Here is a 17191-nt window from a genome sequence, read left to right as displayed (position 1 = left end):
GTATAGCTCTTGGGAGCCGCCTTGACCTCGCAGAAAGAGCAACGATGGAGACTCAGGGCGTCGTTAGCCAAGTGCAGTGTCTTCTTGCGATGAAGTGAAGGATTTAGTACGTACAGTACTTTCCTACCTTCCAATGCCCTTGGATATACTACACATCCTAAACTGGACTAGTGTGGCTCACATGGCAGGATAGCTCTCCCCCTGCTGAGTCATCTAAGCTCTCCGCCGCACCGCGAGATGGAAGATCCGTCGGGCATCCAAGCTCACTCACTCCCTGATTTCCAGATTCCAGCAGAGCCATCGGATCAAAAAAGCGCGAGGAACTGGCCAAGATGACAATCACGACCTACGATACCTCCCCGGATTCCTCCGACCTCGCCGCCCTAAATCTGTCGCGCCTGTTGGCACGGTTAGAATACAATCTGCTCTCTTCCGCGGCGGACTTGAGGCCACTCCGACAATCAGACTACCAGCGCAAGAGAGTAGGAGCGGTATGTGCATCCCACTGAACTTGTCTACCAGATCAGAACATCTTTCCATCTCATATGCACTGTTCGGAACTTTGTGAGGACGATCGAATGCGCAACGACTCAAGTCCGCATCCGGTTCACAATGCCCCCCTCCTCTCCGCTTGTCTCCACGGCCGAACATCATCACTGACCTGAGCAACCCCACTCCCCAGAACATAGACTACGCCCGCACTACCCTCCAGAGCCTCGAACGCAGCCTCCCCCAGACCAAGCCTCCCGATCACCGACAAACCCTCCAGACCAACCTCGCACAGCAACGCCTTGTCCTCAACCGCCTCCAGGACTTTCTAGACCAACTCACCGCCGAAGCGGAGACAAGCCGGGGTAGGAAGCAGCAACAACACGCCGCAGTGGCATTCAGCACTAGCACCCCCGCATCAACCCCCCACGCAGAAACCGAAGAAGACTCGGACTCGGATTCCGAACCCCTCGACGGGGAAGACCTCCTTGGAACCCCGGAAGATGGCAGCACCACCGACGAAGTCGTCGACGAGGACCGGGGCAATGACACCGTCGAAAACCAGCAACCACAGGCAGAACCACAGCCACCAACCCTCTCCTCCGCGCTCCCCACACCGACTGCCACAGAGACAGACTCCCCATTACCACCAACGACCACACCAGCACCAGCACCAGCACCAGCAACGACGACGACAACGACAACGACAACAACAACAACAACCCCACCCTCACAACCCTCCGCAACCCTCCGCAACCGCACCATCGCCACCACCGCCCCTCAATCCTCCTCAACCTCCTCAACCCTAACAGCAACCGGCACCTCACTACACCCAGCCCACCCATCATCATCATCCTCACCAACAAACCCCAACCCCACAAAAACAACAACAGAAGAAACCCTCGTATCGCACCGCGCGGAACAAGAAGACCTAACGACCTCGCTCCTCTCGCTCGCCTCGCAGCTCAAATCCTCCTCGCAGGCCTTCCACGCCTCGCTGGACGCCGAGAAATCCGTGCTGGCGCGCGCGGTCGACGGGCTCGACCGCACGACGACCAGCATGGAGTCCGCGGAGCGGCGCATGGGCACGCTGCGCCGGATGTCCGAGGGGAAAGGCTGGTGGGGGCGCATGATGCTGTACGCCTGGATCTTCGGGCTGTGGATCGTGGCGATTCTGATCGTCTATGTGGGGCCCAAGTTGAGGTTCTAGGATAGTTGTCTTCTCGCTAGCGTGGATTTGTTTTGTATGCATTAGCTGGGATATGGAATTTTTTTCGCTTACGTTCCGAACTCGATCTGTGCCCTAGCTTCTAGAAGAGAATAAAAAAGATCTTGCTCCGATGCTCCTAGCTAGCATGGCTTGAATCAGTCCAAGTGCCGAAAGTCGATAGCAACTAGATACGATGATACGTGCACATGCACATCCTGACTGATTCAACTCGCATGTATTGTAAGGTGTCCTACACTACACCTAGTGCACCAGCAGAGCCTGGACTTCCGACAGCCCTGGTTGCAAACGGCACCGACATGACAAATGAACAACCCCGCCCCCCCGCGTCGGCAAACACATATGTAGCCTGCATACCGCATACCAACGTTCATCCTCTCATACATACTACTAGCCCTCAAGACATTGGTTTCCCCAGACCAGATGAACAGCGTGATCTATGATTACACACAACGAGGTGGACCAGTTGCACCAAGACGTGATGGAATATCCAGCTTCAGATCAAGACACATGAAATTAAGAAACGGAATGAGAGTCCAGGGTAGCAGCGGTGAGATAAGATAGGAACGAACCAGAAATAGAAAACATGGGAATCCTATGGATCGATCAAAAACAAGGGAATAAAATGTAGAGAGAAGTTCAAACATGGACATAAGACACAGAATTCTAACAGCTTTGTAGAATCGATACAATCCACAGGAATCCTGCTGCTTCACAGTGAAGAGTTAAAAGGGGGAGGAGGCGGGAGGGAATAGATAGAGAAACAACTCCTGCTCTGTGTCATGGGATGGATATCGGTGATGCTGATAACAAAGAGCCGGCTAGATATCATTTCAGGACAAAGGAAAATAGAAACAGAAATTAGTAGTAATGGACAAGTGAATGTCTCAACGCCGGAATCTTTCGGGAGGGGTAAAAAACTGCAACATGGTATGACAAAGAGCAAAAAAGCACAGAATTACAAGTCACATAGCATACGGTCTAGATGCGAGTCCACTCTGCTCGATCAAGATAAACCGGTCATTAGATCAGACCACACAGTCTCAGGTTTTCTTGGATTATGATGTCTGGATAACAGTCAGCGTCTGGCCCTGCGTGGAACTTTCAGAGATGATGTGGGCTTACCATTTACTGCAGCCATGACGAAGCGAATCTGAGTGGTATCCGTAGCACACGTGAAGTGAGTGTAGATCTGCTTCTGCTCGGCCTGGTTCAATGAAACGAAGCGGTTGAGGATGTAGTCGCATGCGGCGGCGTAGTCTGCGCCTCCCTCGTAGTCGGGGAAGTAGTTCTTCATGGGGCTGACGGGCAGCTTCTCCTTGAAACGATCGATCTTGTTGAGGAAAAGAATGATAGAAGTCTTGACGAACCACCGCGAGTTGCAGATTGAGTCGAACAGAGTGAGCGCTTCTTGCATGCGGTTGACGGTCTCATCCTCGAACAACAGCTGGTCGTACTCGGAGATGGCAACCAGGAAAAGGATTGTCGTAACATTCTCAAAGCAGTGGATCCACTTCTTACGTTCGGACCGCTGACCACCAACGTCGAACATGCGATACGTGAGATCGCCGATGATGAACGTCGTCTCGGTAATACCGGTGGTCTTGACACGAGAGCGGAGGACATCCTGATCGGTGGGGAGGTAATCGGGCTGGGCGATGCGATCGATGGCATCGAAGTAGCTGTTCATTATGGTCAACAACAATTTAGCGGATTGAAAGCGACCGTGGTGAAAACTCACTATTTGGCGGAGTCGTTCAATTGGTATTCGCGGGACCTCTTGAAGCACTCCTGAACACCGGTGTCGCGCCACAGAGCGCCGATGGCGTTGCCAACCTCCGGAGGCAGGTTGTCACCCTCGATCTGAGCAGGCTGCATGAAGACGGTCTGCACGTGGTACTCGTTACGAGCATCCTCCAGAGGAAGCTCAAGGGATTCCATGGCCTCCAGAATGACACGCATCGACTGAACGGTGTTGCTGTAGATGATTTCCTTGAACGACTCTCGCTCATCCCGGGAGTAGCTGCCCTCGTGGATCAACTTCATCTGCTTGAGAATGGTCGACTTTCCGGACTCTCCGGCACCTAATCACGAGAACTGTTAACTCTCCGTCCAATGGAATACCCCGAAGCGGCAGTGGTCGAGAGGCGCGTACCGAGCAACAACATCTTGATCTCGTTTCTTTGCATCATCTTGTCCCGCTTGAGCTGATTCTCAATCTCCTCGTTGCGGGCCTTCCCCTCCTTGTCTTCAGTACTCATTCCACAACCCATTTTGGCGGCAATCAATGAAGGTGTAATTAATCAATAGGATGTCGTAAATGAACGGCGAAAGTTGAGCGAGGCGTTGGTGTTCGGGAACCTGTCAGCGACGATCGATGTCAGTCAAAGGCAATTCTCCGCGTCGGTGAAGTCAGAGCCCAGCGCGGACGTCGTCGGACACGGGAACGAGGCCGTGAAGCGCAGGCCAACCAGTGAGCCGGTAACATCGAAGTCAAAAGCCAAAGCAGATATTCGGAAGGTTAAGGTCCAACAGGGTAGAAGTTTCGCCGTCCAGCGACCGTGCTGACGCAAGGAGGTGCAGCTGACGCATCCAATGGATGACTTGCGGACAGGCATCTCATGTAGGGCGAGAAGAACGAGGGGAACGGCTTACTCTGCTCGAGAACTTGATCTGATGAATTCCCACAAGAAAAAAAGAGATGAATAGATCAAGTCGAAGATAGTATTACTCGAAGGTCGAAGCGGATGCGAAGGAACGGCGGCAAGGGGAAAAATCAGAGGTAAGCGCGAAGCTTTGAGGCTAGGTGGAAAGGAGGCGAAAGGAAGGTGGAACACTGGTACACCAGTTATGTCGGTTGTTGCAAAGGTACGTGTGTGTGTAGGAGCGAAGTTTCAAAGGTAATAAAAGGTGTGTCGAGAGAAAAGAGAAGCAGGTGATATCGGGTATCAACAAGTAGCTGCTTTGTGGTCAACCTACCCCAATCTACTTGTGAGAACTGGATGAACGGAGGGAGGGGGGAAGGAGGAGGAGGGGGGGTTGAGAATGCAGAAAGGAAGGGAAGGAAAATGGTGGAGGAAAGCGAGCGAGGCTGAAGGACGGGAGCGAGAAAGATTAAGCTCAGCCGGTAAGGGGGGAAGAGAGAGAGAGAGAGGGAGCGAGCGCCTGAGAGGATGAAGACCGAGACACTGGAGAGGGAGAGGGAGAGGGAGACTGAGGAACGTGAGTGCTGGAGCCAGAGGGAAAAGAGGCGAAAATTGGGCAAAGGAAAAAAAAGAGGGGCTAAATTAGGGAAAGGTCTGTAACTTTGCTTGTCGGTAAGATGGATACTCGCTGGATACCCGCTGGATACCTTCTTACAAGCCCCGAGTTAAGCGGGCAGGGGAAAGGAGGAAGAGGGGAAGGTTGAGGAACCTCGTGCTCGATTGGAGTCCGTCTCCGACTGAGACGATGAAGATAGAGAACTTTTCCTCCTTCTGGAACATCAGGAACACCAATTGACCCAGTGTGAAGGTTCAAACCATCAGCAAAATTGCATCAATAAAGGGGCAGTGGAGGTTTTGGTCTGGTATTGGCGATGGGCGAGTTCGAAGTCATTTTATCATTGGTTGTCGAGTTGAAAGAGGGTCCGGTGGTGCGGAGCCCGGGCTGACCAATCGTACTGCCCATCTCCCACCCTCCCCTTTTTTTTTTTTCCCGGCTGTGAAGGATCCATCAGCAGTGATGAATGAATGGCCTTAGCCATGAGGTTTCCACCGCCCGCTTGCCTTGCCCGCTCTTCACTTTCCTCGAGTACCTAATCTATGAGTTACCTACTAGATAAGGACAGTTTTATTTTGATCATGGGTAGCTCATGTGATATGCTCATGACTCGCGATGCTGCTCCATAAAGTACATGCCAACACTATATAGTACAGTACGTACATGCTCTACTCCATGGCTGCAGTATCTTGAAAAATCCCATTGAAGTTCTCATCAACTTAGTATCGGGACTGCTATCAGTCAAGTCAAGTAAGCGAAACATGCAGGACCAGTAGTGGCTTGGTCTGGAAGGCAAGCTACTGCATGGAAGTGTTCCTGGTGCTGCCGCTGGATGGCGTCTAAGACCTTAGTAGTCTACTACCTAAGTTCTCATGCATACGAAGTACAGTACGCACATTACTTACGCACATTACTAGTCGCCCATCGACCAAGGAAGAGCAACCGACTCATGAGACTTGACGAGACTACGGTAACTCACCCCCGGCCATTGTTGATTATTAACAATCAGATAGTCACCAAGTCGCATGGATTAATTTCCGGGTACCGCAGATCGACTGACCACGAGTGTTGGTCTCCAAATTCAAATACTACTAGGTAAGTAATCTTGACCAACATCTTTCAGTCCAATCTACTAGTACTTGTGCGTCGTCTCCCGGCAAGCAGCCATTCTATACAGATGCATATGCGGGTGTGGGTTCTCTCCATCTCTTCGCCGATACGGACTCCGTAGACTAACACTGTACATTGGAAAGAGACATGGCAGCAATCAGCAGGAGAGGGTAAGAATAGCCCGGTAGCTTAGTTGAAAGAGACCTCCGTTTCAAAAGGTGCCGCCACCCAGGAAGGGGGTGGGGATTTGGCACCACACTTTGCGCGCCCCGATCGCCAGGTACAGTCCAGAACCGTTGCGTTTGGACGGTTTCATTGTTGTGATTCACCCCTGGCTCTTCATCCCCTGGTGCATTGATGCATGACATCATGCAGTGCAAGTTTACGTATAGTTGTTGGCTGATGCTCAATGTTTTTGATAGATGCTGTGTGAACCCCTCAAGCAAGAGTGTTGCTAATAGTGGTACTCTGTATTTGAGGGCGCTTGATGGAATACGGAGGGGACGATTACTAGTCTCTCTTAGTGAGGTACCGTATGCTGTAAGCTCCACTCCCCAACTGCCCCGTCGATCGCTTCTCCGCACGAGGAGTTGAGAAGATGGGCGAGAAGGCATGATGCTGATTCCAGCCAGGCTTGGGTGAGCGAGACGCTCTCCTTCCCCAATAGATCGTCAGATGTTCCTTCCTCGCCTGATACATGTTTTGAAATGGCTTCAAGGTTTCGATCCAACCCAAGTTCTCAACCTGCTACGAGTGAGAGACAGTCAAACCATCATGTTCCATCCATGTTTCTGCTTTCCCAAGGAGAAGCGGAGCAACAATCCGAGCCAAGATGAATCTCCCGCCGAACCCTACTGGCACTGGCATCCATGGTTCGACCATGGACTAATAGACGACTAGTCACCTTCTTCGTCGTTCCAATTCAGTGTGTGGGACAATAATAGATCTGGTTTCTCCGGGTGCCAGAAGAATTGGACATTCTCGTCGCAAGCTGCGCGCTGTGATCGACCTTGCAACACCATGTTCAGGGTCTTGAATTAATCAATCAAGCTTCAAGGAAAAGGCATGTCTCAGTATGCGAATTCTCAATGATCCCAGTGCTTCGGGTACTCCGTACCTCTCTAGTCTAGGCATGGTCGTTCTCTTCAGCTCGTGGAGGGTGGCCAGACTATTGAATTGGTTTCCACTTGGCCTGGCTCAATGCGCTTGGCGCATCTTCTTCAAAGGGTAAGTCGGATTCTCCGATGCCTACCCATCTCTATCGATACACTATTGTGGGCTCAGTACGCAGGATTGAATGCTAGGATTGACCATCTTGTCCAAATTGTCAATGCTTACGATCAGCCTATCACTAAGATAGAATGACGCCTACTTAGTATGCTCGTATATCTACCAGCTTGCCCCGATCAGATCCATTCCGGGGATAAGCCGACGAACTGCCATGGTAGTGGTGCTTCTCAGCGAAACATTGAAGAGCCGCGCGATGACATGCTTCTCTCTCTGCCATATCTGCCATAGATGCCATATCTAAGCAAATATCATCGTTCTCTCTTTCCTTCTACTGTACATGGTCAACGCCATCTGAAATGGGCTTGAAAGTGCGGTCAGTCGGTTGCGCCGCATCACCGGAGGACAGCAGCCTCAGGCCATCTACCTACATACAGCCCAAAAACCCTTTCTAAGGTAGGGTTCCGATCCCAGATCGGCCATCGACTGGCGCCAATGCCGCCCGATCGCTGCGACATTCGCCTCTCTGGAATTTCACCATTCTTTCTCTATTCTCGACAACTGTCGTTTTTCCATTATACAAGAACAGCCCGTGTCGCTCGTTACCCGGCCTAGACCCATCATATCTAGCATTCACATAGATTGAAGAAGTCGCTCACAACCGAAGCCTCTTCCAAGATGCACGAGATGTCTCATATGGGCCCTCGGGGTAAGGGTCCTGGTCCTACGGGGAAATCCCTCGCTACCCCGATCTTCGCGCGCGCTCACTCAGACTGATGTGATATTCCCCAACGCTCTCTACAGCCTTCAACCACGAACAAAGTCAAGACACGGAAGCCGAATATGACCGTCTCCGCGACCTCGCGCGCCAGGAGGCTTCCAAGCGCAACTCATGCTTTCAACGGGTACTTTACCTTCTTCACCTTTGCCTAGATGATCTCGCTCGCTACCACCTGCACAACTTTCTGCGCCAATCCACTCTCCCCTTTAACTACAATCAGCCAAATGGAGACTGATCCCTGAGACTTGAAAAAAAAATCTAGTCCCAAGAAGCATACACCAGCGGCGACGGCGCCCGGGCCAAAGAACTCTCGGAACAAGGCAAAGCCCACGGGCGCAAGATGGAGGAGTACAATAAGCAGGCCTCCGAGTTCATCTTCCGCGAGAATAACGCCGAGGGGCGCGTCGCGCCGGATACCATCGATCTTCACGGGCAGTTTGTCGAGGAGGCCGAGGAAATCCTAGAGGAGAGGATCCGCTATGCGAGTAACCACGGGCAGACGCATTTACATGTGTAAGTGCGAATTGCCCCCCCCCACCGTCGCTTCTTCTCTCGGACGGTCTACCGGCATCGTGCTCGCCAACTTGGACATAAGGGAAAACATGAAGCTAAATCTTTCGTGTATTTCTAAAAACTTCCAGCATCGTCGGAAAGGGCAACCATTCCGCCAACCACGTGCAGAAGATCAAACCCCGCGTGGAACAGGTCTGTCGCGAACTCGGGCTACAGTATGCGACGGAGGAAAACGCCGGTCGCATCTACGTAAACTTAACCGGCGGACCCGCCGACATGTCCCAGGCGCCGGCGCATCACTACCAGCAACCCCACCACCAACAGCAGCAGCAGCAGCAGTACCCTGGTGGTGCTCAACAGCAATCGCACCAATACCCGCAGCACCAGCACCAGCAACAGCAATACCCACAGCAACAGCAGCACCAGCAACAGCAAGGGGGTAACCAGAATGAGCTTGAAGAGGTTGTCAACGCCGTTCTCCCCAGAATTCTGCGCAAGCTAGAAAAGGCCTGCTGTGTGGTCATGTGAGGAGAATGATCGCCTTGCAACCTGGATATACGGCGTGGGCATTGGCCCGATTTCGACGATTTTGGACATAAGATACAGTAATGTCTTTGGATTAATACGAGGGCAGCTACTGGTGAATGAGATTTGGATTGTTGTTGGATATTTGATAATTCCTGGAGGGAGCGGGGTAAAAAGTCGTCATGATTTCTTTCACACAACTACCCTGTCCCGTACTCTTGCAGGTAGCAGACAAAGAAAGGTCTTCGTAATTGATTTGTTATCACGTGTGCAATCTCTGATTCAGCGCTGCTAAATAGACAAGATCATGTATGTTTCTCCATCATCTCTCCTTGTTTGAACCACCACATGTATGTCCGAGCTCCATCGTCTAATTCGACGGCCTGGGATTATGTCGGGGTTTGTGGCATGAAAATCATATGGCCAGCTTCCCCCCTCCTATTAATTGGACTCTTGAGGTTTCCCTAGTGTGGATTCTGTGATCTTGTTGAGAATCACACGAACCATCGCGCCATCGTCGCAGGCCCCGTGGCCATCGATCTCGGTGATGAGCGCCAACGCCTTGTCCCGCAGTTCGCGGACGACGTCCCGCGTGTGCGCAAAACTGCCGGTTTGCTCCATGTACGTCACCGCGTAGCGCTTGACCTCCTCGTCGGTGGTCTTCTGCTTGAGGATGCTGAGCAGCTGGTGATCCCCCGGCCGGGCGCGGATGCTATGGATGATCGGGAAGGAGAACTTGCCCTCGGTGAGGTCCTCGCAAAGGCCCTTGTTCTTGGTGTAGGTGCCGCTGGAGAGGTTGAGGTAGTCATCGCAGATCTGGAAGACCAGGCCCATGACGTTGACCAGACTCACGCAGTCCTTGCCCGCGCCGCTCTCGGCCTGCATCAGCTTCACGGCCAGCCGGAACAGCCCGCCCGTCTTGTTGCCGACCATCTCCAGGTACTCCTCCTCGGTGGGGCAGGTCAGCGTCTCCCGCCAGAACAGGTCCATGCCCTGGCCCCGGTGCAGGTTCAGCAGCTCCTGCACGTAGATGTCGATGGCGGCCGGGCTGTGCAGCTTCTGCACCTCCTGCAGCGCGAGGAAGTACACGTAGTTGGCCGAGTTGATCGTCTGCGCCGTGCCGTAGATGTTGTGGGCCACGGGGATCCCGCGGCGGAGGACCGAGTTATCTTCGACATCGTCGATTCTGTCGGTCATAGGTTTTCCACAGGTCAGTCTTTGTTTACGCGGATGGCTTCTGATTTTTTTTTTCTTTTTTTTCTTTTTTTTTTTTGCTTTTGCTTTTGCTTTTGCGCTCCCCGAGGAAGCTTTCCGTGGATATTGGTACCGAAAGGTGGAAGCTTACAGTAAAGAGGCAGTGTGCAGCATGGCCACCACCTTGGTGATGATCGTCAGGCTCTCCGGGGGCACATTCAGCCATACATTGAAGGCGTTGATGAGCTGTCGGCGAATGTCCTTGCCCGGGTGCTGAAGCATATAGTCATAGGGACCGAGCACGATCTTCTCGTTCTCCGGCGACCATTGCCCGTCCTTGTACTTGGTGCCATCCACACTGGACCGGTTACGAGTATGCGTGCGGGACACGTTATTGGGATTCGTCGAAAGGACGCCATCGGCTGCTGTTGTCGATCCAAGCCCCCGACCCTGCTCGGGGATCGCTGTCAAGTCCGATCCGGGCATACTGGGTGGACCCGCTTCAACCCAAACATCGTCATTCGTGACCGAGCTCGAATTGGGTTGGAGGAGAGTGGTCGGGGCTGGCTGGAAAAGTGGCTCGGAAGGCATCTTGTTTCCCGTGCGTCTCAAGACGAAAGTTGCTTTGCTGTATCCGCTTACTTTTAGGGGGGGTTGCTGAAGAGGATAGAAGTAGGAGTAAGCGGAGGAGCCGGGGGGGGGGGGGAACGCACTCCTTTTTTTCTGTTTAAATCTTGTGGAATTTTACCCCGACGTTCTATGACAGCGAAAATGAACACGAGAGGCAAAGTCCTGCATACTGACTCGGAGTCAGTTGATTGTGAGGTAGGTTTGTAGAAAGCCAGGTTGGGTCAAGTAAAATGTGAAATAAGAAAACCTAACCCCCTGCGCGAACAGTCAGACGGGTCGGTTTTTTGCTGCATGCATCCAGCAGTTGTTGCATAGCCGCGGAGAAGAGAGGGGGGAGGGGGCAATCAATCAATAGGCGGAGTGAATAACCCAAAAATCTACGGCGGGGGATAACGTGACGTAGTGTCACATGTCGGGTCGGACAGGACGGGATGAGTCACGTGGTCGGGCTCGTTCTAACTTCTGGCTGGGGAGAAACTCCGACCGAACGGGCCTCAACCTTGCCGCGTGCCTGTCGGTCGCTGACACCAGCACGCACAGTAACACTACATCCATCCTGTATTGTTGATGTTGTTAATGTTGTACGACCCAAGAATCAGAAAGCGAGTGGCTGGTACAGGGCGGAAAATTGCCCGGTTCCGCCCGGACGACTTGCTCAGGAGGGCAAGAGTCAACAGCTGCCAGGTGCGGAGTAGTAGTGGTGGTGCTGTGATGTAGTGATGTAGTGATGCAGTGATGCAGTGATGCAGTGATCAATGATTCAATTTGCATGTCGGCAAGACCGAGACGTCACAATTGAGCCCCATGCCAATGCCCGCCCGCAGGATGCGCTTCATCAATGGCGTAGCTCAGCTGAATCGCAATACCCCAGCCCCCCCAGTTTGACATCATCTATCTACTGCACTAGACTGGGCGCTAGTCCACCACAAGGAGCCCGTGTGAAAAAGCACAGCTGCTGGACGGATCATTGGTAGAGAGCAAGTGGTTCCCGGGACAACGATGGGGATGTTGTTGTCAAATGTGGGGAATCTTAAGGCTGGCGGCTAAGAAAGTGACTTAGTGACTGACTAGTCTAAGGCTCTAAGTAAGCATCGCTGACCGTCTTCCCGTCAACAATCATGTTTTCCCGGACGGTTCGTGCCCACCGTCTTTCTTTTATCGTCACCAATGCTTTCTGGAACTAATTAAGGGCTCCATTCTCCAAGCGTCTGGACTCGATCCATTCTATTTTCTATTTCAGCTTTGAAGCCCTTTGGACTGCTTTGAGGCAATTTTTAGAAAGATCGTACCTCTTAGCCTTCGACCATCTCTACACTACGCACGCTACGTTCCGCTGCGCTACACATCAAATCATCAAATTGTACCCGATCGTCTTGGCCCAAGGGTCTATTCTTCTTCACGGACCCGTCGGTTGATCAAACGCTTTGTTTTTTCATTTATTTTTTTCGATTTCCCGTTTTCTCCATTGTCTTCTTGGGATTTTATTTCTCTTCTTAATTTCTTCTTCGTCTCTCACCCCTTCCTTCTCCCGTCCTTCTGTGCTACAGAGTTATTGGAGTTTCTGTTGCGCCTCTTACCCTTCCCTGTTCACACCACTCATGGAGGCATTGCTGGCGCATTCGTTTGACTATCTCTCTTCATACGAGCCAAGCAAGGTCCGGAAGGGTCTGCGACAGGTGGAAGGGCTCCTCGCACAGATCTGTTTGTCCAAGTCGAAACGACCGGCGTCGGACAAGCGGCGGTCCCTCCTGTCCTTTGGAGCTCCGCAACCCGTGCCCAAGTCCCTGTCCGAACTCAAAGATGATCCGGCTTTCAGGGAATTCTTCAAGCTTCAGGAAGGCTTTCAATGGAATGGTGAGTAACACTGCCGCCCCTGCATCCATGCATGTCGCAACATCCATGATGCTGATTTGCTATCCACAGTCGCAATGCGCCTGGTAACATGTCTCGAGCATCTACTTGGGCGGGGCAGCAATGGTACCAACGACGCTCTTATTGTTACCACCCTTGACCTCATACAAGGCGTGCTTCTACTCCACCCGCCCTCGCGCACGTTATTCGCGCGCGAGATATACATGAATTTACTCCTCGACTTGCTCGACCCCATCAATTGCCCAGCCATCCAATCAGCGACTCTTCTCACCTTGGTCACAGCTCTTCTGGATCACCCAGCCAACACACGCACCTTTGAGGAACTCGACGGTCTACTCACCGTGACCTCCCTATTCAAACAGCGGGCCACTTCGCGCGAAGTCAAGCTGAAGCTTGTGGAATTCCTCTACTTCTACCTGATGCCAGAAACTCCGATGATTCCGACAAGCCATTCTGCGCCCAACACGGCCGTCATGGGTCATCAGCGCAGCCCCAGCAAGCTTGGCGCAGCGCAAGTGTCCAGGAGTGTCAATGTTCCGGGGGCGTACGGCGGCGGCAAAGCACATCGGGATGAGCGCACCACCGACGAGAAGCAAGCGTTACTAGGGAGACATCTGAACAATGTCGAGGATCTGGTGGAGGATCTCAAAGAAACCGCCCCCTTCGGCGCCACCGTCTACTAAACATCATTTTCGAGCGACAATGGGTTTCTGCGTTCTTGTGTTCTGTTTTCAGCGACGGAGCTTGCATGGATTTTTACGGTATCATGGCTGGGTTTTGCTTAATCGGCTTATTGGGGTTTTTTCCTTCGACGATCTTGTCTTTTTCGCGACTTGGTCCATTTTCCTATCTTCTTCTCTCCTTGGCTATCAGGGCCATTTATGCCATTTTCCTGTTCTTTTTTTTTCCGTCTGGCACGGTCTTTGGATTTTCGAGCACCATTCCTCTTCTTTCATTATTCCCTGGTCATGTCTTCCCTATGTTTTATGGCTGTTTAGCATGTGCTTACGATGATGTCTTTCATGTGCCATGTTTGCGATCGGCGCTCGATCTCCCAGCGTCCCCAGCTTCGAATGAACGAAACCTGAAACAACAAATAGTTCAGTGTTGGTGGAGAACCTCATATCCAGTTTAGTGTGAATTTGATCTGACGGGCGCATGGCTAGCCCCGTGTTCTTCCTCAATAATGTACGTGGCTGGACGTTGCAAGCCAGTCTTTCTGAGTAGAAAGGTCGATGCTGGGCTGCGAGTGTACTAGCGTTGCGTTGCATCCTAGTAGAATTTCAATCCTGCAGCCACCTCCGCACCGTTAACCTAGCTCAACCCAGTTAAACCCCCAGTTATGATTATATCGCAGTGTTGGGACGTAAAACCTTCAGCGGATCCTCGGATCTACAACCATTCGCACATCCAGCCTCTAGCCTCTAACCCCAACCAAGATTCGCGAACCACCAACAAACTCATTCAACAATCACTCTGAAATATTCCAGCTCGAGTTGCTTCGAAAACAGGTCCTGTCCCGTTAGCAAATAGGTATAGCAAGAAGGCTTGTCCAATCGGCGCAAAACCTGATTCCGGATTTCCTGCTGGGAAGTTAATAGTTGCAACATATCCCGCCGTCCCAAGAACATGGCTTGCCCGGAACAAAGCAAATGAAAGTTGACGACAAGCAAGCCAAGAAGTAAGCTGATTCATCGCTGACTACAGATACAGGTTTGCCGAAAGGCTTCTGAGTTGGAGGGGTCTGGGATGTTGGTTTATGGTTCTATCGCGAGATATATAGATAGAGGTGGATGATTGGGTTGGGGTTTGGAGGGGCTCGGTGCTGACTGTACGGTTCTTTCACTTATTCTTCCAGAGTTGCCGTTTACAGTAAATACACATGAGGGCCCGGGACTTCTAGTAATATCCCGTCAGGTCGGATTATTGCTCACGCGGTTTACACGGCCTATGGCTTTTCTGGGGGAGGGATGGATAGGGATGGACCTGGTAAATGTATGCTTTATACTTTTCTCCTTTGCGGATGTGCACATGGTGCACGGGGCTACCTTGATAGGCTTTCTTGTCAAGTGGAGAACGTAACGGGTAGGCACGGTGCCACTTTGTTTAATCCCTACGGAGGAATTTGAGCTTCAGCTATATTGTTTATGCTATTCGTTGTGGTTGATTGGGGTTTTTGCTTCTTGAGGGATCACTGGGTATGGATCACTGGGCGTGGGTGACAAGTTGGTCTGGTCTGGGCTTGAGGGATATCAATTCTGGGGGGGGAGAGGCTGGTCGGATGAGAATAGGTAGCTAGTGAAGTGGACATACTATATGTATTGTTGTAGATGCAAAGTCGGGTGGACGAGAATCGGATGTGGATGGGTTCTGGGTTAATGGAGCAAGGAAAGAGGGTAAAAGATGAGTTGGAGATAATCACAAAGATGGCTTGAACAGGTTGGGCAGGGCTTGTCTTGAGAATAATTCTATATCTTTATGTCTAGTAGGCTAGGTAAACGTGCTTCTCGGCGATCGGGTGGTAGAGGGGGCTAATATGGTACAGAGAGTGGGTTTGGTGTAAAATCGTTTCTTCTTTCTTTTCGTCATACAGCTCTAGAAGAACTTCAACAGTCTTTCGCGGTGTTGTACAAGGTTCTCATGGCGTCGCAGCAGCTGTCCCAGCCGGTCGCGCTTCCAGCCCATCTTCTCGTCCAGGATCAGGTGCGTGTATGCGAAGACGCTGGCGTCGAATAGGCCCGGATTGGGCCGGTCGAAGAAGTGCACGCTGTCCCCGAGGAGCGTCGACAGGGCCTCGAATGCCTCGCCCGCTTCCGCTTCGAGCGCGCCGGCGTCGATATAGGTCGATGTCTTCAGGAGCTCGGCGCGCGCCGCCTGCTGCAGCTGCAACGCCAAAGCGGCCCGGACGGCGGGGTTCGTGGTGCTCGCGTCGACATAAAGACGTCGCGCAACGGCGTCGAAGTTTTCGCTGTCAACGTACAGGGCATACAGCTGGAACGAACATCGTATGTTAGCATAAGGACTCGTGCGGGGCCTGCCTCCGCTTGTCACCACACGCCAAAAACACATACCCAGGCATTTCGTATCCGGTGGTCCAGCAACGATGCATATACTTCGAAGCGCGTGTTTAGTTGTTGCTCCTCCTCACAGTGCACTTGCTCAATGGCCCATTTTTGGAGCTTGCTGGAAGGGATCGGGGCGTTGTTGCCGACGGGCAGGGCGGGGAGGAGGAAAGGAAGGGCGCCGGTGGGCGATGCATGGTTGCTGGATGGGACGATGTCGAATTCAATGCCGGCGAACCGCAGATATGCCTAGAACACCACAGACGAGCGTCGTGAGCGACAATGCGAGACTTGAGGGGAAGATTGTTGTATGCAATTACCTGCCACTTGAGGCATTGAGGGTTGAAAGACGGCCTCCCATGCCTAGCGCCGGCGGCATCTGTGAAAACAAACAACCGATTTCCCTGTCGATTGGACCAAGAGCAGTACGGAAGATCATTGGCAGGATAAGTGACAAGAGGGAATTTGTCGAAGATGCGCTTGACTGGTGCAGGGACGGAGAAGAAGTCTCGAGCGCGCGCCGCCGCAGTGGCATTGTCCGGCGTCTGGCCGGGGGCTTCACGGCGTTCCGAGGTCATTGGAGGAGGAATAACAGAAGAAACAAGGAGGAGCGATGTCGATGAGTATTCAGGTAGATTGTAAGCTAGTCCCAGCTTCAGCTTCAGTCAGCGAGGTGTATTACGCCTAAAGGCAGGCGAATCGAGGAATGGAAGATCAGAATCGTATCCAACGGAAAGCATCGCGATGGCCCTCGGAATAGCTGCGAAACAATAAACTCCGGTGCCAAGCTTATTATTGCCTGAGGCACTAAGGCACTGAAACAAAGGCCGAAGGAGGGGTGAGTGCCTGAGGTTGCGGCGGGCGTCTCGGCTTATCCTTATCGATCAAGAATTGCTCGCTTTGACATTCGCGCCCACCGTCCGCATTTCCCCCGCATCTTCCTCTCTTTTGAATCTTCTTTCTTGCCTGCGGGGCTGTAGTTCGATGACGACAGCACAACAGAGCGCGACGAGCGGAGTTTCGATGGCCCTGGGCTTATCACACGGCGCTTGTTCTCTTCATTGTCTCCCAACTCTCCATATCCGGAATCTGTCGCTACCTGAGTAACCGACCAGTTCGCACTGTCTCGAAAATTATTCACGACTTATCAACCGGATCACTAGATCGATAGTATCACAAGGGTCACCGCCATCAGCCTGACCTCTTTCGATACTGCTCTTGGTCGCTGAGTTGAGGATAGGTCTGTGGTGGCTCTAACCCTCTTGAGATTGCGCCGAGGCCTCGCGAGTAGAGTACACT

General features: G+C 52.3%; 7 protein-coding genes across 7 annotated transcripts; 4 read left to right on the top strand and 3 right to left on the bottom strand.

The window, feature by feature from the left end:
* The first annotated feature begins 61 nt into the window (after window positions 1-61).
* Window positions 62-1802, top strand: BO95DRAFT_279543 (uncharacterized protein). Its single transcript, XM_025581635.1, has 3 exons — window positions 62-106; window positions 172-491; window positions 683-1802. Exons 2-3 carry the CDS (start codon window positions 333-335, stop codon window positions 1697-1699), a joined length of 1176 nt encoding a protein of 391 aa, XP_025437505.1. The 5' UTR covers window positions 62-106; window positions 172-332; the 3' UTR covers window positions 1700-1802.
* Window positions 1803-2740: 938 nt separating this feature from the next.
* gpaA (guanine nucleotide-binding protein subunit alpha gpaA) lies at window positions 2741-3990 on the bottom strand (the record flags this gene model as incomplete). The annotated part of the gene is made up of 4 exons (XM_025588446.1): window positions 2741-2784; window positions 2843-3399; window positions 3459-3801; window positions 3873-3990. The coding sequence occupies 4 exons, from the start codon at window positions 3988-3990 to the stop codon at window positions 2741-2743; spliced, it is 1062 nt and encodes a 353-aa protein (XP_025437504.1).
* A 2713-nt stretch (window positions 3991-6703) lies between these two features.
* Window positions 6704-7138, top strand: BO95DRAFT_279437 (uncharacterized protein). The gene has a single exon (XM_025581634.1). It carries the CDS (start codon window positions 6764-6766, stop codon window positions 6986-6988), a length of 225 nt encoding a protein of 74 aa, XP_025437503.1. The 5' UTR covers window positions 6704-6763; the 3' UTR covers window positions 6989-7138.
* A 754-nt stretch (window positions 7139-7892) lies between these two features.
* BO95DRAFT_447352 (Smr domain-containing protein) lies at window positions 7893-9375 on the top strand. The gene is made up of 4 exons (XM_025587600.1): window positions 7893-8024; window positions 8120-8220; window positions 8359-8609; window positions 8738-9375. Exons 1-4 carry the CDS (start codon window positions 7994-7996, stop codon window positions 9135-9137), a joined length of 783 nt encoding a protein of 260 aa, XP_025437502.1. The 5' UTR covers window positions 7893-7993; the 3' UTR covers window positions 9138-9375.
* Window positions 9376-9575: 200 nt separating this feature from the next.
* Window positions 9576-10814, bottom strand: BO95DRAFT_374162 (FPP/GGPP synthase family protein; the record flags this gene model as incomplete). The annotated part of the gene is made up of 2 exons (XM_025583089.1): window positions 9576-10320; window positions 10480-10814. The coding sequence occupies 2 exons, from the start codon at window positions 10812-10814 to the stop codon at window positions 9576-9578; spliced, it is 1080 nt and encodes a 359-aa protein (XP_025437501.1).
* A 1742-nt stretch (window positions 10815-12556) lies between these two features.
* BO95DRAFT_374257 (cell division control protein 14) lies at window positions 12557-13513 on the top strand (the record flags this gene model as incomplete). The annotated part of the gene is made up of 2 exons (XM_025583091.1): window positions 12557-12812; window positions 12882-13513. 2 exons carry the CDS (start codon window positions 12557-12559, stop codon window positions 13511-13513), a joined length of 888 nt encoding a protein of 295 aa, XP_025437500.1.
* A 1908-nt stretch (window positions 13514-15421) lies between these two features.
* BO95DRAFT_518282 (putative mitochondrial outer membrane protein (Sam35)) lies at window positions 15422-16589 on the bottom strand. The gene is made up of 3 exons (XM_025591960.1): window positions 16213-16589; window positions 15902-16141; window positions 15422-15821 (listed from the first exon to the last, which is right to left on the bottom strand). Exons 1-3 carry the CDS (start codon window positions 16468-16470, stop codon window positions 15426-15428), a joined length of 894 nt encoding a protein of 297 aa, XP_025437499.1. The 5' UTR covers window positions 16471-16589; the 3' UTR covers window positions 15422-15425.
* Window positions 16590-17191: the final 602 nt, after the last annotated feature.

Source organism: Aspergillus brunneoviolaceus (genome assembly GCF_003184695.1).
Source record: "Aspergillus brunneoviolaceus CBS 621.78 unplaced genomic scaffold BO95scaffold_87, whole genome shotgun sequence".
NCBI lineage: Eukaryota > Fungi > Ascomycota > Eurotiomycetes > Eurotiales > Aspergillaceae > Aspergillus > Aspergillus brunneoviolaceus.
Note: the sequence above shows the minus strand (reverse complement) of the source record. Positions and strands in the feature narration are given on the sequence as shown.